The following is a 23,276-nucleotide window of genomic DNA, read 5'->3' on the forward strand; positions in this document are numbered from 1 at the left end:
CTTAGTTTTTCACTCATTTTAAAACAGCTGACCTTTTTTTGTTTTTTTTTTTTTTTTTTTTTTTTTTTTTTTTTTTTTTTTTTTTTAAGAGGTTTGACAGAGGGAACTTTAACTGCTATGGTCTTATCGTCCCGAAATCGAGGAGAGAAGGAAGACAGGATAGGAGAAAGCCAGCCGTTTCCGAGAACGAACATTATCCCATCAGGATAAAATCCGCCCCGGGCGGGAATCGAACCCGCGGCCTAGCGCTTACAAGGCAGACGCACTACCAACTAAGCTAACTAGGCTGGCTATAGCCATGTTTAATTGGCTCGTCCTGAACCGTAGACAACCATCGACTTGTGCTTGTTCTTTTCAAGCAGAGCCTTTCAACTTTCAACATAACACTGTTTTTTTTTTCTGTCGATGGTGGGATTCGAACTTTATGAGCACACTGTTATTATTTCACCCAGATAACGTGAGTAGGTAACTGAGTAGCTGAGTACATTGTCTTGCAAACGTCCTCGCGGTCAGAGTCTATTCACATGGGTCAATTTTATACCTACCTATTGCTGTCAGTATCATAGGTAGGTTGGTAGGTACCTATACCTTGTGCCTATGTCTAATAAAAGAAACAAAACTCATATTGTATGACTTACAACTACCTATACCAATGTGCCTAGGTCCAATAAAAGAAACAAAACTCATATTGTATGACTTACCACTATATTAAGCAACAGGTATACCTATGTCCAACGAAACTCACTACCACTACTCTAGGTATATAGGTATGAGGTAACTTACCACTTACTATTGAGAAATTCACGTCTATTGTTCTCGAATAATTAACTTACCAATTATAACCAACGGACTGAGGTGAATATGATTAGGACAGAATGTGTCCCCCATGTTTAATTGGCTCGTCCTGAACCGTAGACAACCATCGACTTGTGCTTGTTCTTTTCAAGCAGAGCCTTTCAACTTTCAACATAACACTGTTTTTTTTTTCTGTCGATGGTGGGATTCGAACTTTATGAGCACACTGTTATTATTTCACCCAGATAACGTGAGTAGGTAACTGAGTAGCTGAGTACATTGTCTTGCAAACGTCCTCGCGGTCAGAGTCTATTCACATGGGTCAATTTTATACCTACCTATTGCTGTCAGTATCATAGGTAGGTTGGTAGGTACCTATACCTTGTGCCTATGTCTAATAAAAGAAACAAAACTCATATTGTATGACTTACAACTATATTAAGCAACAGGTACCTATGTCCAACGAAACTCACTACCACTAGGTTACCTATACCAATGTGCCTAGGTCCAATAAAAGAAACAAAACTCATATTGTATGACTTACAACTATATTAAGCAACAGGTACCTATGTCCAACGAAACTCACTACCACTAGGTATATAGGTATTAGGTAACTTGCCACTAACTATTGAGAAAGTCACGTCTATATTGTTCTCGAATAATTAACTTACCAATTATAACAAACGGACTGAGGTGAATATCATTATGTCAGAATGTGTCCCCCAATGTAGAGATATCAAACAGGTGGATAACTACCATTGTAATAGTTCTGTTATTATTATTATTCATACCTATACAGACCTAACTGCTCGAAATTTCCCTGGCTGAAGAAATCGCATCAGGTTGAGTGTGAAGGGCATCCACTCGTAAAAATTTTGTAGCCAAAACCAAATGTCCGTCCAAAACAATCACCCTAGGGCTGATTTAGGAGCTGACGAAAAATGCCGACCCCGTCTGTACACAGAAAAAGGCGACGAAGAAGAGGTTGTGGATAAAATTCTATTTTTCGGCTGGGATTGAACCCACACCCACCTGATTATCAGGCGAGTGTCTGCAAAAATCACGATATGACTGGATCGATGGTATAACTGGTATAAGCCCCTTTTTACGGGAGCCTTGCTCTTGAAAAGTTTGGAAACCGCCTTTAATCTAGAAACATCTTTTCCTCCTCCTCCCCCCCTTCTTCTTCCCTTCTATTGCTAAACTCATTCCCCTCTAACCCTTATTTCTTATAAGATGGAAGGGAAATTCCGTTCCCCCTCCTACTATTGCTTCATAGGCAAAAGGGAGATTTTCCCTTTTTAGTACAGTAAAACTTGACATTCGAAAAGGGAAAAAATTGAACCAACTTAAAACTTTGGGAATAACTTTCTTTTAATACCACCTATGTACATATCTACATTAAGGGTCAAAAATGTCTCGAGCAATTTCTGGCGGGGAGGTGTTTTTTTTCACCTAAAAGTCCGCCAAAAACGCTTTTTTTTCATATTCTACAGGTAGAAAACTTGAGCATGTCAATCGGTATGAAATCGGGGGAATCGACAATCGCCCGTACCCCCAGGAGAACTCTACCAGCATGAAAGCCATGGCCCATCACATATTTAAATCCAATAGTGGGGCCGGTGAAATGCAGCAGCACACGATTGTCCAGATAGATAATCAGAATCATAGTCACCTAACTGGATACTAATCAACGTTGCTTAACTTTAGTGATCTACTGAGAACTGGTGCATTCAAAGTGCTATCCCCCCAACTAAAGGAATTCTATCTTTGGTTACAGTTTCTCTCACTCATCATGAAGAAGAAGTATCAGGAGGCCATGCAACACTGTAAAACTAGTAAGTAGTTTACCTACAGTGCGATCATAAAGTCAGTACCTACTACCTACACGTCTAAAATTTCGAACACATCAACTATAGGTAGCCTTCCAGTTGTAAACCCGGGGGGTAAGTTCTCATAGGCTCATGTAAACTCCATGTTATTTTGGATATTTTCATGCACATAATGACATAAGTTTGTGCCTTTGAACATGTTGTTGTTGTTGTTGTTGTTGTAGCGGCTTTTAGCCGAAAGAGGATGACAAAACAGAGAAAACACTCTTCTATCAGCCATACACCGGGGTGATGGTCTCTATAGCCATGTTTTTTTTTTTTTAGAGGTTTTGACAGAGGGAACTGTAAGTGCTATGGACTTATCGTCCCGAAAATCGAAGAGAGAAGGAAGACAGGATAGGAGAAAGCCAGCCGGTCCGAGAACGAACATTATCCCATCAGGATAAAATCCGCCCCGGGCGGGAATCGAACCCGCGGCCTAGCGCTTACAAGGCAGACGCACTACCAACTAAGCTAACTAGGCTGGCAGCTCTTTGACTTTAAAACCTCACCTAAGTCAGCACAACTGTTCCATTGATTTTCAGTCATGGCTAGGAGAAGTGACCACTTCGAATAACAAGGAGTTCACCATCCTCAACCTGGAGCAAGTTCTGGATCCCAGTCGACCTATGACAACTCGGATAATGGTCCGATTTGAACCGAATGGAGGCAGTCCCAAGGTGAAGACCATCTGGCTAAACGGAAAACAGATATGCCCAGCCGAAACTCCGAGTAAGTACGCCCTTTATAAACAAGACCACCTTAAGGCTTAGGTGTAGGGGCAAACAGCCCTAAAGGATGGGTTGGGCCTTTCTTTCCCTCTTTTTTAAGTAGGCGTTAACAAAGGATTGTGCCGGGCAAGGTATTGTGCCGTGTCTTAGGAAGGGCACAGCTTTAGGCCGTGCCAGTAATTGCACAGGTAAGATTTTATGTTTCAGCGTTTAAAGAAATTCAAATTTCAAATCAATTCTCGAGATTTTTTGAGTGGATCGTAAAAAAAAAAAAAAAAAAAAAAAAAAAAAAAAGCGTCATTTTCTTTGATTTTTTCCATTCTGAATTGGGTTCGGGATGTAGAACCTGAGAAAATTGGTACCAGGAATCAACAAGGTCCTAGAAGAAGATTGGGATTCGAAACGTTACCCCCAGGAATACAAAATTACAAATCCAACTGTGACCGACTGTACTAAACTCTACACGACCAACTGTACAGGAGACCTTGTTTAGACTGCTGGGGTAAAGGGTCTTTTTAGTCTCATTCGAGATTCGAGCAGGATAAGCATACTAAATTGACACTTGGACTGTTTCAATCTTTTGCAGAGGACACACCTGCAGATAACACAACCGGGAGTGGGGACGATGATCGTCTAGACAACGTCCACGACGACATCGATGCAAGTGACGTCAGTACGAGCAGTGGTACCGATGACGCTATCAATGAGGGAGACACCAGTAGTGAACTATCACCGTATGACTCTTCAGGGAGCGTCTCCAGCCTGTCAGAGTGTGAGGATAGTGAGAGTGAGGATGTGAGAGATGGAAGTGAGAGTGTGAGAGATGGCAGTGAGAGTGTAGAGGTGAGAGATTCGTCTGGGAGTGAGCGGTCCACGAGGAGTCCCAGTCTCAACCAATCGCATTCCAGCAACCCAGACTCCAGTCGCCAAGACGTCAACAGTAACAGTCTAGATCGGTCCAACTCCAGCAAAGACATTCAAAGTTTGGACCAATCGAATTCGAGCAAGGAGAACCAATCAAATTCAAGCAAATCCGACGTGTACTTTTCCCTCGATAGTTCGAGTAGTAATCCGCAAGAGGGCGCGGAGGACAAGTCTTCGAGCACTTCGTCTTCGACCAAACTCGGGAGGGAAAGTATTAACCGAACTTTGGCGAAAACAATCGAGAACATCCGAAAGAAATATGGGATCCGACGCAACATGACGTCGAGTGGAACTCTCAAGAATATCAATGATTTGTATTGTGCAGGGCAGAACTAAGGTGTGCGGATCAGAAACTCAGAACTGAGGGGTGCACTTGTGCGGGTTAGAATTGAAGTGCGACCATCAATAACTTCCGTGTTAGTAGCTGCTTGTAGTACAGACGTCAGAGGGAGACCTAGGAACATGTTGGAGCCATAGTTCTCAACCAGGTAGATTAGATTCTTGAGGCCACACTTTTTGAGTCGGAACTTCTGCTCTTGGAATCGCGAGTCCTTGATACTCTGAGCAAAGTCATCCATACGTTTGCGTTCCACGATGTAAGGGAGTACGACCCATCAATAACTTCCGTGTTAGTAGCTGCTTGTAGTACAGACGTCAGAGGTAATCCTAGGAACATGTTGGACCCGTAGTTCTCAACCAGGTAGATTAGATTCTTGAGGCCACACTTTTTGAGCCGGAACTTCTGCTCTTGGAATCGCGAGTCCTTGATACTCTGAGCAAAGTCATCCATACGTTTGCGTTCCACGATGTAAGGGAGTACGAGTTCATTACCATACATATCCTTAGCTATCCATGTGAAGTCTCCGATTTTCAATCCTTTGACTTCATACTTAACATCAAGACGTATAAGTTCCTCTAATGTTTCAGTAGGTACTGTGTACCGAGCGCCTGTCTCGTGATTATCCACAACTAGAATATCTAACAAGGCTGGCGGCTAGGAATATTGATTCGCATTAGAATTAGAATTTTATTTGTACTACTCTCGAGACCTGAATAGGTGAATAGGGTAGATATTGGTTGACGAACGACAGTTCCTATAATCTAATAATCAATTTCTAATTTTCTAGACTTGGAAATGAACTATTCTCAGGTGACGATTCTATTCTCAGGAAAATTGATTCAATTGAAATGAGAGATGGAAGTGAGAGTGTGAGAGATGGAAGTGAGAGTGTGAGAGATGGCAGTGAGAGTGTAGAGGTGAGAGATTCGTCTGGGAGTGAGCGGTCCACGAGGAGTCCCAGTCTCAACCAATCGCATTCCAGCAACCCAGACTCCAGTCGACTCGGATTTGCTAGAGGTTTGACTATCCGTAGGGTTACTTTTGGTTGACCAAGAGCTTTGACTGTCGGTTTTACACAAGGAAGATGTGAGGGAACTTTGATTACTTGTTTGACTATCAAGATTTATGATTTCACCTTTGAAGTTTTGACTAGATGATGCACTTGATGCAGGGTCATCTTCAGAATCCAAGTTGATCACTTCAGATTTGACATTCTTGGAGTTTGAGCTTCCCAGAGGAATAATATCAAAATCTGTCAGACGACTATTGTATGACATGATTTTGTTGCTATCAGAAGACTTACAACAACGGAGAACGGAAGTCTTATCGTCCCGAATCGTGGAGAAGGAAGACGGGATATTAGGAGAAAGCCATAGCCGTTCCGAGAACCAACCTTATCTGTTTAGGAGAAAGATCCCGTGCAGGAATCGAACCCGCGACTTAGCGCTTACAAGGCAGACGCGTTACAATCTAAGCTATTTCCAGTCCTACTGACACTTTGACCTTTTTCCTAGGTTTTCTTCATGTCTTTTAAGAGTGTTCCCTAACCCACCCTCTTATTTTTGCTCTTTCAATCTCTCTTATCATCGTAAGTAACATCTACTACGCACGAAGAGAAGGACATGTATTGAAAAATAGCCTTTCTTTCGTCATTTTCTTTGATTTCTTCCATTCTGAATTGGGTTTGGGATGTAGAACCTGAGAAAATTGGTACCAGGAAACAATTCTTCTCTGTACCAAAGAGGGCAAGATCCAAAGTCAACAATGACGTTTAGTCATATTGATTACCAACTTTCAGTAATCAACAAGGTCCTAGAAGAAGATTGGGATTCGAAACGTTACCCCCAGGAATACAAATCCCTCTCTACACTTCTCCTCTCTCCCCTCCACATTAATTTCCTATCCCCTCCCTCTCTCTCTCCTTCTCCTCCATTAACTTCCTCCCCTATTTTCTCTCTCTCTCCTTCCATTTGCATCCATCTTCTATTTCTTCTTTTCTCCCTTCTCTCTATTCTTTCCTCTCTTTACACTCCTCTGTCTCTCTCTCCCCTCCACATTAATTTCCTATTCTCTCTCTCTCCTCCTTTAACTCCCTCCCCTCGCTTCTCTCTCTCCTTCCATTTGCATCCATCTTCTATTTCTTCTTTCCTCCCTCTCTCTCTATTCTTTCCCCTCTTTACACTCCTCTGTCTCTCTCTCCCCTCCACATTAATTTCCTATTCCCTCTCTCTCTCTCTCCCCTTCTCCTCGATTAACTCCCTCCCCTCTTTTCTCTCTCTCTCTCTCATTTGCATCCATCTTCTATTTCTTCTCTCTCCCCTCTCTCTCTCTAATCTTTCCCCTCTTTACACTCCTCTGTCTCTCTCTCTTCCATATTAATTTCCTTTTCCCTCTCTCTCCCCTTCTCCTCCTTGGCTCCCTCCCCTCTTTTCTCTCTCTCTTTCCTTCCATTTGCATCCATCTTCTATTTCTTCTTTCCTCTCTCTCTCTCTATTCTTTCCCCTCTTTACACTCCTCTGTCTCTCTCTCTCTCTCTTCCATATTAATTTCCTATTCCTTCTCTATCTCCTTCTCCTCCTCTTACCCCCTCCCCTCCTCTTCTCCTCCCAGACGGAAACATTGTATAATCGATAATTTAGGGTGTGCCAAAAGCCCGTTGCCGCGTCTCTCAGTCTCCCTATTTCAACACATGTCTCCAACCTTTCCCTCTTGCCTCTTGTCACACCCATAACAACTGAGAACCTTCAACCTTTTTGCACGACGTCATTTTCTCTCGCAACCTTTTTGTCGAAAAAAAACGTCACTTTATAAAACATATATTATACTTTTTTGGCGAACACTTTAAAATCTTTTAGAAAGTTACCGTGTGTGTGTGTGTGCTTTTAGTAGTGCTTTCTTTTCACTTTCGCTGAATTCCTGAATTTTATCTCTCGTTTTTCTGTGATATTCTTCTTGGATTTTTGTATTTTGGATTTGTTTATCTTCGACCAAACTCGGGAGGGAAAGTATCAACCGAACTTTGGCGAAAACGATCGAGAACATCCGAAAGAAATATGGGATCCGACGCAACATGACGTCGAGTGGAACTCTGAAGAATATCAATGATTTGTATTGTGCAGGGCAGAACTAAGGTATGCGGATCAGAAACTCAGAACTGAGGGGTGCACTTGTGCGGGTTAGAATTGAAGTGCGTAGGATAGTGCATACTGAGGTATTTGCTGGGTGAAACTGTGTGCAGGTCAGATTTGAGGTGTGCAAATCAAAACTGTGAAGATTAGAACTGGCGAACACTTTAAATCTTTTAGAAAGTCACCGTGTGTGTGTGTGCTTTTAGTAGTACTTTCTTTTCACTTTCGCTGAATTCCTGAATTTTATCTCTCGTTTTTCTGTGATATTCTTCTTGGATTTTTGTATTTTCTTTTGGATTTTGAAGTGCGCAGGATAGTGCATACTGAGGTATTTGCTGGGTGAAACTGTGTGCAGGTCAGATTTGAGGTGTGCAAATCAAAACTGTGAAGATTAGAACTGAAGTGTGAAGGTAGGTTGAAACTGTGTCCAGGTTAGAATTGAGAGAAGAGACCTACGCTGCCGCTGTGCTGGACGAAGTTGAGACTGAGGTAACTTCCGTTCAGGTTGTGGTTATGTACCGGGTTGAGATGAGCTCGGACTAGGTGAGGCAGGATATTGTTCCTACAGTTTGACATGGGAGTGGTAACTTAAAAACAAGGCAAGTTTACCAACCTTGCCTTCCCCAACCCGGTACATAACCACAACCTCATAGTGAAGACTGATACCGATTAGGCTAGGAATATTTTTTTTTTTTAGAAGGTTTGACAGAGGGAACTGTAACCGCTATGGTCTTATCGTCCCGAAATCGAAGAGAGAAGGAAGACAGGATAGGAGAAAGCCAGCCGCTTCTTTTTGTTCATTTCTTTCTTTTCGTAGATTTGAGTTGGAATTTCTTCTGTACCTGGATTAGACGTGGACTTGAAGTTGTAGTTTGTAGCCGGCAGACCTTCAGAGTAAAGGTCTTTGTATACCTTGTAGAAAGCTAAAAAGGTAAGTCAGTTCAGATACTTGTAGCTTTTTCCCTGATAATTTAGAGGGGGTTTTGACCCTTCAGGAGACCTGGGTGTACCTACTGGGAGTTGTAGTTTGTAGAGCCTGATTGTAAAGTTCTTTGTAGGTTTGTAGTAAAGAGTCAAGATGGAGTTATTCTAATATACCTAGTGCTAGTGCGTATGTACCTCTGAAGGTGTGTCCACACATTGTCGACACCCGTCAATGAATGTGGATCAATGTGGAGCGACGGCCGGTCGACTGTGTGTGGACAAACCTTGAGAATTCGGATTTTGATGACATTTATGAGGATGTACAGAAGGATTAGGTCATATATGACCCTCTCAAAGTTCAATTTATAATTAGGTAGGTAATAATTACCTATTTATTTTTGTCAGGGAGATGTACCTAACGCAGTACCTACCTATGTATAAGGGTGTCAGTGGTTGTGTGCTAATGTTTGGTAGTGCCATAACCATATCACCTACTCATGACCTATTAATACTTATTCAATTCAGATATACATATATACTTAAGCTACATAATAACGTGCTTGGCAAGACAACACCGAAGTAAAGATAAGTATATTTGGCAACATTTAACCGAAGTAACCATCAACAAAAACAAAGACCAAGGAATCAGAACAACATAAAACAGAAATTTGCCAAAATTATACATAAAAAATAGGTAAAAACAAACAAAAAACTCACAAGGTGTGGTGGTATAGATGAAAAAACTCTTGGCAGATCGAGGCCAGTTTTTTTCTAGTAAGTTTTTTTTTCTGCCTGAATTTTTTATTAGTTTCCAATCTATCTGTGTTCTACTTGGGTCCTTGGATTTTTTTTTTCCTTTCCGGTATTTACTCTCTTACTGTTAGACCTTCAGTCAATCTCTCTCTCTCTCTCTCTCTCTCTCTCTCTCTCTCTCTCTCTCTCTCTCTCCTTTTTTTTCTAGTAAGTTTTTTTTTCTGCCTGAATTTTTTATTAGTTTCCAATCTATGTATCTGTGTTCTACTTTGGTCCTTGGATTTTTTTTCCTTTCCGGTATTCTCTTACTGTTAGATCTTCAGTCAATCTCTCTCTCTCTCTCTCTTTGTAGGTCGAAGTGTCACTGTTATAAATTGAGATTTTTTTTCTCTAGAATTTGCTCGAAATCCAAAATAAATAATTGAACACATGAGGTCATTTATTATGTATAACAGTCATAACTACTTCTTTTTTTTCTCTCTAAAATCCGAGATCCTTATAAAAAAAAAAAATTCTTACACTATGTGAGAGTAACAGTAACCATCTCAAGTTCTGGTTTAGTGATAACTTTCTATAATGTAATATTGTAATGAGTATCTACTAATAAGGAAGTATCGAAGTAAGTCGAAATCGGTGGAAGTATCCGTTTTAGGGTCCCTGAGTCTAGAACAAACTGATTTCTATTCCAAACGTAGGGTATGCCACTATGTCCGGCGCATTAATTGTATTAATATCTATCCTACTAATGAGGAAGTATCGATATGAGTCCAAATCGGTGGAGGTATCCGTTTGAGGGTCCCTGAGTCTAGAACAAACTGATTTCTATTCCAAACGTAGGGTATGCCACTATGTCCGGCGCATTAATTGTATTAATATCTATGTATCCTTTATTTTTACTTATGTCCAATTAGGTCCTAACCAAAGTTTATTGTCCCCTAGGTTCCAACCATGATGGAACTCAACGGCAATGAAATAGACACCCCAGGCGACACTAATACAGATACCAGTTCAGCACCGCTGGAAATATTAGCAGAGGTAAGTACGGTTGTAGAGGTGGTTGGTAATAGTGGTTGGGTGGAAGAGCTCCTTCAGGAAATGTCTGCCAAAATGAAAGCCATAGTAGAAATCAAATATTGAAAGCCAGCAGCACACGATTGTGGAGGTGGTACCCCCGGACAGCATTCAATTCCCCCCCGACTTTTTGATTTTGTCTTATTTCCGGTGTTCGATTCCCCCGATAATTTTTTAGGGTTGCCATGGACTGGATGTTCTATTCCACCGATTATTGTGTATACAGGTAGAAAACTTGAGCATGTCAATCGGTATGAAATCGGGGGAATCGACAATCGCCCGTACCCCCAGGAGAACTCTACCAGCATGAAAGCCATGGCCCATCACATATTTAAATCCAATAGTGGGGCCGGTGAAATGCAGCAGCACACGATTGTCCAGATAGATAATCAGAATCATAGTCACCTAACTGGATACTAATCAACGTTGCTTAACTTTAGTGATCTACTGAGAACTGGTGCATTCAAAGTGCTATCCCCCCAACTAAAGGAATTCTATCTTTGGTTACAGTTTCTCTCACTCATCATGAAGAAGAAGTATCAGGAGGCCATGCAACACTGTAAAACTAGTAAGTAGTTTAATAAACCAACCTCAGTGGTGCAGTGGTTAGCGCGGTGGACTCTGGATCTGGAGGTTGGTGGTTCGAGTCCAAGTCAAGTCATAAAATTTAGCGTAGTGTATTAAGCAAGGGACGACATTTGTGACAAGCATTTATGCTCAACACAATTAAAATTCTTTTAAAAAAAGTAGTTTAATAATAAAAGTATTGTTTATTAATGAAAGCATTGTTTAATAATAAAATGAGAAATTCTTGTTAAATAATAGAATATTAGTAATTAGAAACTGTAACTTGGCCTGGAGGGTAGGTAGGATTAGGATACTTATGACGATTCGACTCAAAAGTCTCTTACGATGCGTTTTCAGTCGACCCAACTCGATTAAAGTTTATAGAAAGGCTATACTGATTCTGGTTCCCGGTTTAGAAAAGATCGCAAAATAACGAATAACTCTTCTATTTTTTTTTTTTTTTTTTTTTTTTTTTTTGGTGGGGTTTTTAACCCCCCGGTTTTTTTTTTTGGCAAAAAAAAAACTGCTCCATTTAAAGCGAGTGTTACACCGCCGTTTTTATTTCGTAGCAATGAAACAACTGCTACATTAGACGCATGTGGTCTGTTTCGTAGCATGTCCATCCCGTAGTAGACCTCTCATCAGATGGAGCGAGAAGAGACACCATCACACTATTGAGTATCTAAAATTGTTTTTGTTTATCTGTTCTAGTTCTGGAGTACGAACCTCAAAATGAAACAGTTCTATCCTTCATTCCTCTGCTGAACGAAAAGCTGAAGATCCTTCAAGAAGGTAAGTAACATCTACTACGCACGAAGAGAAGGACATGTATTGAAATATAGCCTTTCTTTCGTCATTTTCTTTGATTTTTTCCATTCTGAATTGGGTTCGGGATGTAGAACCTGAGAAAATTGGTACCAGGAATCAACAAGGTCCTAGAAGAAGATTGGGATTCGAAACGTTACCCCCAGGAATACAAAATTACAAATCCAACTGTGACCGACTGTACTAAACTCTACACGACCAACTGTACAGGAGACCTTGTTTAGACTGCTGGGGTAAAGGGTCTTTTTAGTCTCATTCGAGATTCGAGCAGGATAAGCATACTAAATTGACACTTGGACTGTTTCAATCTTTTGCAGAGGACACACCTGCAGATAACACAACCGGGAGTGGGGACGATGATCGTCTAGACAACGTCCACGACGACATCGATGCAAGTGACGTCAGTACGAGCAGTGGTACCGATGACGCTATCAATGAGGGAGACACCAGTAGTGAACTATCACCGTATGACTCTTCAGGGAGCGTCTCCAGCCTGTCAGAGTGTGAGGATAGTGAGAGTGAGGATGTGAGAGATGGAAGTGAGAGTGTGAGAGATGGAAGTGAGAGTGTGAGAGATGGCAGTGAGAGTGTAGAGGTGAGAGATTCGTCTGGGAGTGAGCGGTCCACGAGGAGTCCCAGTCTCAACCAATCGCATTCCAGCAACCCAGACTCCAGTCGCCAAGACGTCAACAGTAACAGTCTAGATCGGTCCAACTCCAGCAAAGACATTCAAAGTTTGGACCAATCGAATTCGAGCAAGGAGAACCAATCAAATTCAAGCAAATCCGACGTGTACTTTTCCCTCGATAGTTCGAGTAGTAATCCGCAAGAGGGCGCGGAGGACAAGTCTTCGAGCACTTCATCTTCGACCAAACTCGGGAGGGAAAGTATCAACCGAACTTTGGCGAAAACGATCGAGAACATCCGAAAGAAATATGGGATCCGACGCAACATGACGTCGAGTGGAACTCTCAAGAATATCAATGATTTGTATTGTGCAGGGCAGAACTAAGGTGTGCGGATCAGAAACTCAGAACTGAGGGGTGCACTTGTGCGGGTTAGAATTGAAGTGCGCAGGATAGTGCATACTGAGGTATTTGCTGGGTGAAACTGTGTGCAGGTCAGATTTGAGGTGTGCAAATCAAAACTGTGAAGATTAGAACTGAAGTGTGAAGGTAGGTTGAAACTGTGTCCAGGTTAGAATTGAGAGAAGAGACCTACGCTGCCGCTGTGCTGGACGAAGTTGAGACTGAGGTAACTTCCGTTCAGGTTGTGGTTATGTACCGGGTTGAGATGAGCTCGGACTAGGTGAGGCAGGATATTGTTCCTACAGTTTGACATGGGAGTGGTAACTTAAAAACAAGGCAAGTTTACCAACCTTGCCTTCCCCAACCCGGTACATAACCACAACCTCATAGTGAAGACTGATACCGATTAGGCTAGGAATATTTTTTTTTTTTAGAAGGTTTGACAGAGGGAACTGTAACCGCTATGGTCTTATCGTCCCGAAATCGAAGAGAGAAGGAAGACAGGATAGGAGAAAGCCAGCCGTTCCGAGAATGAACATTATCCCATCAGGATAAAATCCGTCCCGGGCGGGAATCGAACCCGCGGCCTAGCGCTTACAAGGCAGACGCACTACCAACTAATCTAACAAGGCTGGCGGCTAGGAATATTGATTCGCATTAGAATTAGAATTTTATTTGTACTACTCTCGAGACCTGAATAGGTGAATAGGGTAGATATTGGTTGACGAACGACAGTTCCTATAATCTAATAATCAATTTCTAATTTTCTAGACTTGGAAATGAACTATTCTCAGGTGACGATTCTATTCTCAGGAAAATTGATTCAATTGAAATTCCCATTTTAAGTGAAGAAGAAATGGGATGGAATACTAACTCAAGAGACCAATGTTTATCAGGGAATGTAATGAATATAGTTATAGTGACATGGAAGTGCCTTAAGGAGATGATGATTTATTGCAAAATGAAAAAGAGCAAATGACTGTAGCCAATCCAAGTACGTTATGGACACGTGAAGAGAAAGAAAAGAGACTGAATATTTTACAATTATTTCCACATTAGATCTAGATTCTAGAATATCCATTTTTCTCGTAGAAATCTTAGAAGTCACTACTAGATGATCCGTAAAACAAGACTTGATTATTTATGTACCTATTTTAGGTCTTCCGTAGATGAGTTGTTTTTACATTTTTCATATTTTTGACATAATTCATTCACTGAGAATAATCTTAGAAAAATGAGTAGGTATAAAAATGAGTATAACGTTTGTTTTGGAGTTGGTAGCTAGATTTTTATTGGTGACCTATCACTTTAGCACCCAGAGGCTGTAATGTAAATGCAGTTTCTTTGTGTTATTATGTCACAACTTTGGTACTCACTGCAGCATTGTACGATTTTCCCAATATCTCAATAATTCTAAAATCCAATGTTTACCTACCATGCTGGCACCGGTCGCTATGCGCATTTATATGTGAGTTTGAGCTTCCCAGAGGAATAATATCAAAATCTGTCAGACGGCTATTGTATGACATGATTTTGTTGCTATCAGAAGACTTTTGACTATCTGGGCGACCTTTACCTAACAAATATTTAGCATAGACAAGCTCAGCTACTTTCTGCCCTGTATTTGTCAAAGTGAAAACATCCGAGTTTGAATTCTCAACTACTAATCCTCTCTTAATAAGATTATCCATACATAAGTTAGAATATTGTTTACTAATCAGTCTTTCAACAACTATTTTTAATTGTATTTCATCAATACTTGATTCCAAGCCATTCTCATGCATTGCTACAAATACAGCAAAGGGAACAGTGTTTTTGGCTGGCATGTAAGTTGATTTCTTAGGACTATTATTGTTGGGTTTCTTTGCTGGAGGAGAACTCACTGAAGTTTTGACTAGATGATGCAGGGCCATTTTCTGTATCCAAGTTGATCACTTCAGATTTGATGTTGTTCTTGGAGTTTGAGCTTCCCAGAGGAATAATATCAAAATCTGTCAGACGACTATTGTATGACATGATTTTGTTGCTATCAGAAGACTTTTGACTATCTGGCCGACCTTTACCTAACAAATATTTAGCATAGACAAGCTCAGCTACTTTCTGCCCTGTATTTGTCAAAGTGAAAACATCCGAGTTTGAATAATTTGGATGATGCAAATTTCTTGACCCCGCCGGGAATCGAACCCGGGTCTCCCGTGGCAAGGCGAGCGCAGAGACCACTACGCCATGGGAGCTGACTCCAGAAGCTGTAATGTACCAGTTTTCATAGTTTTCAACTTTCAACGGATCTGCGTGGTGAACTTTAGACGGGTCACGAATGACCGTTTGGGACAACACGTAGGTGCATTGGGTTTGGAAATTTAGTACCTACTCTAGGATAGTAGGCTATCTATTACTATTATTATTATTATTATTATTACTACCTAGTGGAGAAGATGGACTTCCTACCTTTTCCATTTATTAGCAAATAAATAATAATTAATCAAGTACATACTTCAATTTTTTATACTTGAACAGTTTTATTCAAGAATAGCTAAATTGGACAAAAAATATTTTTGACAAAAATTTACAAAAGAATAATAATAATAATAATAATAATAATAATAATAATAATAGACTCTTGAGTGGAAGGTAACCACTAGGCGAGGTTAACGCCTTAGGCGTTCTCTACCACCTAACCCTTAGAGCTCTATTATTATGTGGTCAAATTCTCAAATAAATGAGGATAAAATTCCATACCTCGGCTGGGATCGAACCCACGCCCTCCTGATTACCAGGCGAGCGTCTTGACCACTACGCCACCGAGGCAGGGCCTAAATTGTGTATTCATAATGATGGTATATATGCAGGCGTGTGACCACAAGTGATACAGTAGACTAAGTGAGGCACGTGGACAATGGCGCTAGACAGGTTTGTTACGCTGTGACTTATGATCAGCATAAAGCCAAGTTCCAATCTTCACCAAACACAAAAGTTTTCTGAGGCGCGCGTAAGGAACGATAAGTAGGCGGTATTGTGTGCTGGAAGAATTTGCGACCGAGGTTGGCAAGCAGTAACCAGCAGTGAGTGCTTGATTAATTCTACTTGTGTCTGTCTCAGCTTCTGCTTTGTACTTAACTAGGTATGTAGGTTTTGGTTTTTTATTAGTTTATAATAATATCGGCCAGTGGCGTACCACATAGTTGTCACTGATACCAATAAATTAAACGAGATACTCTACGAAAACTCCATGAAGAGTTCTCTTTGCAATGCTCCTCATTAGAGCAAGGGTAGTGAACTTCTTTATCTATCACAGGAAGGAAAATTCCCCTGAGCAATTTATTATGATATGTTTTGTTGTTTACTGTTTTTTTTTTTTTTTTTTTTTTTTTTTTTTTTTTTTTTTTTTTTTTTCTTCCTAGTCTCAAATAAATTCATAATTCATTTTCTGAATTACTGTGTGACGGAAAGTTTATTAATTATTTTTTAATGCATTTTAATTTTAATACAACATTTTGAAACAGAAAAAAAAGGATTGCATGAGAAGAAAGAAAGCAATTATCCAAACAAAATGTTTTGTGTCGTCTTCGGTCCTAAATCATGATTTTCTATAGTCTTGAATATTCTATGTCAATTTGTTCTAAGAACTCTAAGCTCCAAGATAATAATGAATATGGTGACAAGAATCAGTTTCACTCAAACTTTACAACCAAAGATGAAAGGAATCATTAAATTTTAACCCAACCGAAATAAAAAAATAGGCATTGTTGCCAAACATGTCACATGTGCAATGGTAGAGAATCTCTAAAAGGGGAAGCTATATTGCACAGTGCTTCCTCCAACAGTGAAACAATAAACAAAGTCAGGTAAGGTAAGGTGCGCGATATCCACCTTACCTGTTCTGAAATCCAACCTCTGAACTTAGAGCTACCTCTGCATTTTAGAAGAGAGAGTTTATCAAAAATAGACCTTTACCTGAATTGCAACAATGTAAGGATTTCCTGCAATCTGACTGGTTCCTTCATTTTGGGTTGATGACTCATTGCTGTCACATTGATCTGGATGAACTATAATATTAAAGTGGAAAAAGGAGAAAAAAATGGGAGCTTAGCCAATTCTATTGATCTTTGATCTAAACATTGAGTTAAAAATGGGCCCCTTGTTAGATCAATCTAACATCTAACCAATAGGTTAATGTAGACATTTCGGTCTTTGTTTACGTTTCCTACGCTAGCTTATCAAAATATCAAATTTACAATGGGAACATAGTAGGTCCTATGTCATAGTGTACGAATTTGCTGGACGGGTGGATTTGACAACTAGAATACAATAAAAAATTACGAAAATAAATATCTGAAATATTATTTAATAATAAATAGGTAGGTCGGTGATGTAAAGTGTAAACGACATTTACAATGACGTAAACCGCCTTATCGAAAAAATAGGTAAAAAATAAAGTTTTTGTTAAATCTACCACATACATATTTGTGTAAAACTGTTCCAAAATAAAAGGCCAAAATAAGGATCTACCTACCTAAATAAATCAAGGATACAACGCTTGTTCGCATGACGTCAACGGTGACTTCTCATCTTGGAAGACCTTGACAAACAACAAAACCCTGTCAGAAATAAGCCTCCAAATGTCCAAATTTTGAAAGAATCAATACGAATCCTTAATATTCATTTCTTCAACTAACTCATTATCAAGATGTCATCACCATTCTAATAGATAAACCTTCCAGATGGTTAAGAAATTGAATTCAGATAACCGGACTTTATAGTCAAGGGACGGATGTCGGATACATCTCAAGCCAGTCTCTATCCCTTCATTGTTACAAATATTGTTTACTACTTAGTTAGGCTGCCATACACCACACTAAAAAGCAAATATAACAATCGAAATATTTTTCGTGACAGTAAATGAGAGTGACGCAAAACGGTTGTCTCCTAGAAACGGCTAAACGGAACAAAAACGCCCAACCTACATACCTGTAGGTACTACGTGAACAATAATACCCAATGTATGCTAGGTGAAGGTTTGTCGAGTATAAAACTGATACAGAGTGTTACTAACAACATTTCCAATCCGAGTACCAAGCTGTGTATATTTCAAATCCGCCACTAGATTTGGACCATGTTCATGAAATGCATTGACGAGTAGCAGTGGGGTTGGATACTTCTCTACAATGACCATTGTCTTGGCGAGACTCAGACCAGATAGTTGCATCAGTTGCTTTATAAACATCTCTTTTACCTTGTAGTTACGCGTCTTGCTGGACATTTGATTGACAGCTTGTTTTGAACCACATATTAGTATATGCAATCAACCATTGTGAGGACTTGGGCTTGCTCTCTTTGTACTCTTTGTAGGTCGAAGTGTCACTGTTATAAATTGAGATTTTTTTTTCTCTAGAATTTGCTCGAAATCCAAAATAAATAATTGAACACATGAGGTCATTTATTATGTATAACAGTCATAACTTCTTCCTCATTCGAGCAGGATAAGCATACTAAATTGACACTTGGACTATTTCAATCTTTTGCAGCGGACACACCTGCAGACAACACAACAGGGAGTGGGGACGATGATCGTCTAGACAACGTCCACGACGACATCGATGCAAGTGACGTCAGTACGAGCAGTGATACCGACGACGCTATCAATGAGGGAGACACCAGTAGTGAACTATCACCGTATGACTCTTCAGGGAGCGTCTCCAGCCTGTCAGAGTGTGAGGATAGTGAGAGTGAGGATGTAAGAGATGGAAGTGAGAGTGTGAGAGATGGAAGTGAGAGTGTGAGAGATAACAGTGAGAGTATAGAGGTGAGAGATTCGTCTGGGAGTGAGCGGTCCACGAGGAGTCCCAGTCTCAACCAATCGCATTCCAGCAACCCAGACTCCAGTCGTTCTTCTTTTTGTTCATTTCTTTCTTTTCGTAGATTTGAGTTGGAATTTCTTCTGTACCTGGATTAGACGTGGACTTGAAGTTGTAGTTTGTAGCCGGTAGACCTTCAGAGTGAAGGTCTTTTGTACACCTTGTAGAAAGCTAAAAAGGTAAGTCAGTTCAGATACTTGTAGCTTTTTTCCCTGATAATTTAGAGGGGATTCCGACCATTTAAAAAAGGTCTAGGTGTACCAGTGTACCTACTGAAAGTTTTAGTTTATAGACCCTGATTGTAAAGTTCTTTGTAGGTTTGAAGATGGAGTTATTAAAGAGTCAAGATGGAGTTATTCTAATATACCTACCTAGTGCTAGTGCGTATGTACCTCTGAAGGTGTGTCCACACATTGTCGACGCCCGTCAATGAATGTGGAGCGACGCCCGGTCGACTGTGTGTGGACAAACCTTGAAAATTCGGATTTTGATGACATTTATGAGGATGCACAGAAGGATTAGGTCATATATGACCCTTCCAAAGTTCAATTTATAATTCGGTAGGTAATAATTACCTGATTCGCTTTAGAATTAGAATTTTATTTGTACTACTCTCGAGACCTGAATAGGTGAATAGGTGAATAGGGTATCGGTTGACGAACGATAGTTCCTATAGTCTACAAGATAATAATCAATTTCTAATTTTCTAGACTTGGAAATGAACTATTCTCAGGTGACGATTCTATTCTCAGGAAAATTGATTCAATTGAAATTCCCATTTTAAGTGAAGAAGAAAATGGGATGGAATACTAACTCAAGAGACCAATGTTTATCAGGGAATGTGATGAATATAGTTATAGTGACATGGAAGTGCCTTAAGGAGATGATGATTATTTATTGTCTTACAAATTACAAAATGAACAAGAGCAAATGACTGTAGCCAATCCAAGTACGTTATGGCCACGTGAAGAGAAAGAAAAGAGACTGAATATTTTACAATTATTTCCACATTAGATCTAGATTCTAGAATATCCATTTTTCTCGTAGAAATTTATTTTTGTCAGGGAGATGTACCTAACCTATGTATAAGGGTGTGAGTGGTTGTGTGCTAATGTTTGGCAGTGCCATATTGCCATAGCCATATTAACCGTGACCTATTAATACTTATTCAATTCAGATATTTGTACAACAACGAATAACGAGCTTGGCAAGATAACACCAAAGTAAAGATAAGTATATTTGGCAACATTTAACCGGAGTAACCATCGAAAAAAACAAAGACCAAGGAATCAGAAAAACATAAAACAGAAATTTGCCAAAATTATACATAAAAAAATTTAGAAATCTTAGAAGTCACTACTAGATGATCCGTAAAAAAAGACTTGATTATTTATGTACCTATTTTAGGTCTTCCGTAGATGAGTTGTTTTTACATTTTTCATACTTTTGACATTCACTGAGAATCTTAGAAAAGTGAGTAGGTAATTATAACGTTTTGGAGATGGCACCATTTTTATTAGCGACCAATCTCTTTAGCACGCAGAGGCTGTAATGTACCAGGTTTCAACGGATCGCAGAAGTTAAGCTACGATCTGCGTGGTGGTATTTGGCTATTTGGACGGGTCACAAATGGCCGTTTGGGACAACACGTAGGTGTATTAGGTTTGAAAATTTAATACTCTAGGATAGTAGGATATCTATTAATAATTTACTAGTGGAGATCAAGATGGACTTCCTACCTTTTCTATTTATTAGCCCATTAATAATAATTAATTAAGTACCTACTTGAACGTTGAACCATTTTATTTAAGGACGGGCAAATTGAAAGAAAAAAAATCATTTTCGACAGAATTTTACAAAAGAATCGGCTATCTCTATTTTGACGGATAAGAATTATACATGAACATCAATACAGGGTGTTTATAAAGTTCATCTTCATATGAAAAATATTGATCCCCCCCCAAAAAAAATTATGAAAAATGTAGGTGTCTCGGAGTTTTTTGACATTCTGAGTGGTTCTCGAGAAACCCACCCCTCGTCTTAATACTTTATAAACACCCTGTATAATTCTTTATGGAGCTGATTCTGAAGAACGTGCGGCATTGGAAAAACAATTTTACTGATTTTACTCAAAAAAGGTTTAATCAGGGTTGGGCCTTTTTCTTGTGTAAAAATCTTTCAATTATTTAAAGATACTTACCTACCTTGTAAGAACTAATAATCCAAGTACCTACTAACTTCTTACTCACTTAAAATTTCAAGTTTATTCTCTACCTACCTAATATTTACACCAATCCCACATTATCTATTTTAGTATCTTCAGTTCGATTGAGATAAATTCAAATACAACACGATTACTTACCTAGTTACTTACGGAAAATCAAGTACAGTAGAACCTCGATTATTTCAACTTCCATTAATTCAACTCCAAAATCCATTGTTTTTTCCAACTTTCAAAGGATATCTTATCTTATCAGAGGAAAATATCATAGAAAGTGATCATTTCAACCACCCCTGGTCCCAATTAGTTGAAATAAACGAGGTTCTACTGTACTTGAAAATCAAGTACTTACCTACCTACTTTTTTCTCTCCTACTTAACGCATAATCTGAAGAATATTAATTTACTTCAATTGTATTTCATCAATACTTGATTCCAACCCATTCTCATGCATTGCTACAAAAACAGCAAAGGGAACAGTGTTTTTGGCTGGCTTGTAAGTTGATTTCTTAGGACTATTATTGTTGGGTTTCTTTGCTGGAGGAGAACTCAACACTTCAACGACATCATTGCTATTACTGTCTGGTAGTGGTTCTTCTTCATCATCGGGAAATGCCCCAGGATTCTCTTTCTTATACTCACCAAGTCTTCTATCTAGTTTAGTACAAATACCAGGACCAAAATGTTCTAAAACTAAACATTCCTTACCCGACTTGAGAGGCAGTGGATATCTCTTCAGGGATACCAGAGCTTTTCCAAAAGCATACTGTATCTTGGAGCCTTTGGTAGCAGTTTCAACACCCCAGGATTCTCTTTCTTATACTCACCAAGTCTTCTATCTAGTTTAGTACAAATACCGGGACCAAAATGTTCTAAAACTAAACATTCCTTACCGGACTTGAGAGGCAGTGGATATCTCTTCAGGGATACCAGAGCTTTTCCAAAAGCATACTGTACCTTGGAGCCTTTGGTAGCAGTTTCAACATACCATTCTTCTAGCCATTTGATGAACAGATCATTGACAGGGGTTGGCATTTTGATTTTCTTTCTCTTCTTGGCTTTCACTGTGGTCGGGTCTGGTGCTGACATGGTTCTGATACGGATAGTCTGTGACATGACAAAGACAAGTAGGTACTGTATGTTTGAGTAAATTGATAAAATCAATCAACAAAATTGCCCAATATAAAAAAGTCCAATCATGCTAAAGTAAGTACCTGGTAATTTCTTATTTTACAGAGGCATGGCATGGCAGGATTCTCCATTTAACCTCTGGTGAGACAAACAGGAACACTAGAAACTGCTGTCTGCTGTTAAGGATGCTCCAAATATTTGGAGGCTGCCCCAAGTACAGTAAAGGAGGAAAATGAAGCTTGAGGGGAGGGAGTCTCAGGCCCCCCTCAATACAGCCCTGACTTCTTAGTCTAAATTCTGACTTTGGTCGGGTCTGGTGCTGACATGGTTCTGATACGGAAAGTCTGTGACATGAAAAAGACAAGTACCATATGTTTGAGTAAGTAAATTGATAAAATCAATCAACAAAATTGCCCAATATAAAAAAAGCCCAATTATGCTAAAGTAAGTACCTGGTAGTTTCTTATTTTACAGAGGCATGGCATGGCAGGATTCTCCATTTAACCTCTGGTGAGACAAACAGGAACACTGGAAAGTGCTGTTAAAGATGCTCCGAATTTTTGGAGGCTGGCCTACAGTAAAGGAGGAAAATGAAGCTTGAGGGGAGGGAGTCTCAGGCCCCCCTCAATACAGCCCTGACTTCTTAGTCTAAATTCTGACTGGGAAATTTTTTATGGTAGGTATGCCATCATAGAGAGGGGAACAGACCTTTGCTGTGTGAACCAATACCAGCTCAGGCTCATAGGCGGTTCTTGCCTAAATTTTTGGGGGGGCTTGATTTTGAAGGTACACCTTCAAAATTTTGATTTAGCTTTATGTAAAAAATCTGGTGTGAACATCACATGACTTTCCTTATCCTATTGAATGAAGCAAGGGGAACAGACCTTTGCTGTGTGAACCAATGCGAGCTCAGGCTGTTAGTTAGCAATCTGAGATTCTATGTGGTAAGAACTTACCTTGTACTACTCAGTATGGAGCAAGTAGTGGAAGAACTAAATTCAGTTTAGCTCTTTATCTGATGATTGGGGTAGGATGATAGGGAAATACTACAAAGAAACACACAAAATAAAATACAAAAAGAGATGCACTTTCTAATTTTAACTTTTTTCTTCA

The 23,276-nt window shown here is 39.7% G+C and overlaps 3 protein-coding genes across 4 annotated transcripts; 2 read left to right on the top strand and 1 right to left on the bottom strand.

The window, feature by feature from the left end:
* Positions 1 to 2,590: 2,590 nt before the first annotated feature.
* On the top strand, positions 2,591 to 8,436 carry LOC113471450 (dentin sialophosphoprotein-like). Its single transcript, XM_026830604.1, has 3 exons — positions 2,591 to 2,633; positions 3,984 to 4,714; positions 8,094 to 8,436. Exons 1-2 carry the CDS (start codon positions 2,591 to 2,593, stop codon positions 4,655 to 4,657), a joined length of 717 nt encoding a protein of 238 aa, XP_026686405.1. The 3' UTR covers positions 4,658 to 4,714; positions 8,094 to 8,436.
* Positions 4,815 to 23,276, bottom strand: LOC113471451 (crossover junction endonuclease MUS81). Its single transcript, XM_026830605.1, has 6 exons — positions 23,120 to 23,276; positions 21,813 to 22,139; positions 21,440 to 21,765; positions 14,447 to 14,694; positions 5,648 to 5,898; positions 4,815 to 5,315 (listed from the first exon to the last, which is right to left on the bottom strand). The coding sequence occupies exons 2-6, from the start codon at positions 22,119 to 22,121 to the stop codon at positions 4,815 to 4,817; spliced, it is 1,635 nt and encodes a 544-aa protein (XP_026686406.1). The 5' UTR covers positions 22,122 to 22,139; positions 23,120 to 23,276.
* Positions 8,599 to 13,341, top strand: LOC103518954 (dentin sialophosphoprotein). Of its 2 annotated transcripts, XM_008484036.3 has the most exons (5): positions 8,599 to 8,720; positions 10,406 to 10,501; positions 11,048 to 11,105; positions 11,816 to 11,896; positions 12,247 to 13,341. In XM_008484036.3, exons 2-5 carry the CDS (start codon positions 10,415 to 10,417, stop codon positions 12,939 to 12,941), a joined length of 921 nt encoding a protein of 306 aa, XP_008482258.1. In that variant the 5' UTR covers positions 8,599 to 8,720; positions 10,406 to 10,414; the 3' UTR covers positions 12,942 to 13,341. The 2 variants fall into 2 exon arrangements, with proteins under 2 accessions (XP_008482258.1, XP_026686404.1); XM_026830603.1 differs by lacking the exon at positions 8,599 to 8,720 and having other exon boundaries at positions 10,251 to 10,501.

Source organism: Diaphorina citri, unplaced genomic scaffold (genome assembly GCF_000475195.1).
Source record: "Diaphorina citri unplaced genomic scaffold, Diaci psyllid genome assembly version 1.1 scaffold2452, whole genome shotgun sequence".
Lineage (NCBI taxonomy): Eukaryota > Metazoa > Arthropoda > Insecta > Hemiptera > Psyllidae > Diaphorina > Diaphorina citri.

Excerpts from the sequence above, each read along its gene's own strand:
- LOC113471450 (XM_026830604.1), top strand. The coding sequence starts at position 2,591 with ATGAAGAAGAAGTATCAGGAGGCCATGCAACACTGTAAAACTA. Across the intron at positions 2,634-3,983 it reads CATGCAACACTGTAAAACTA|AGGACACACCTGCAGATAAC; the intron begins GTAAGTAGTTTA and ends AATCTTTTGCAG.
- LOC103518954 (XM_008484036.3), top strand. The coding sequence starts at position 10,415 with ATGATGGAACTCAACGGCAATGAAATAGACACCCCAGGCGACACTAAT. Across the intron at positions 10,502-11,047 it reads CGCTGGAAATATTAGCAGAG|TTTCTCTCACTCATCATGAA; the intron begins GTAAGTACGGTT and ends CTTTGGTTACAG. Across the intron at positions 11,106-11,815 it reads CATGCAACACTGTAAAACTA|TTCTGGAGTACGAACCTCAA; the intron begins GTAAGTAGTTTA and ends TATCTGTTCTAG.
- LOC113471451 (XM_026830605.1), bottom strand. The coding sequence starts at position 22,121 with ATGTCAGCACCAGACCCGACCACAGTGAAAGCCAAGAAGAGAAAGAAA. Across the intron at positions 5,899-14,446 it reads GACAGATTTTGATATTATTC|CTCTGGGAAGCTCAAACTCC; the intron begins CTCTGGGAAGCT and ends TTGATATTATTC. Across the intron at positions 5,316-5,647 it reads CCGAGTCGACTGGAGTCTGG|CCGCCAGCCTTGTTAGATAT; the intron begins GTTGCTGGAATG and ends CAATATTCCTAG.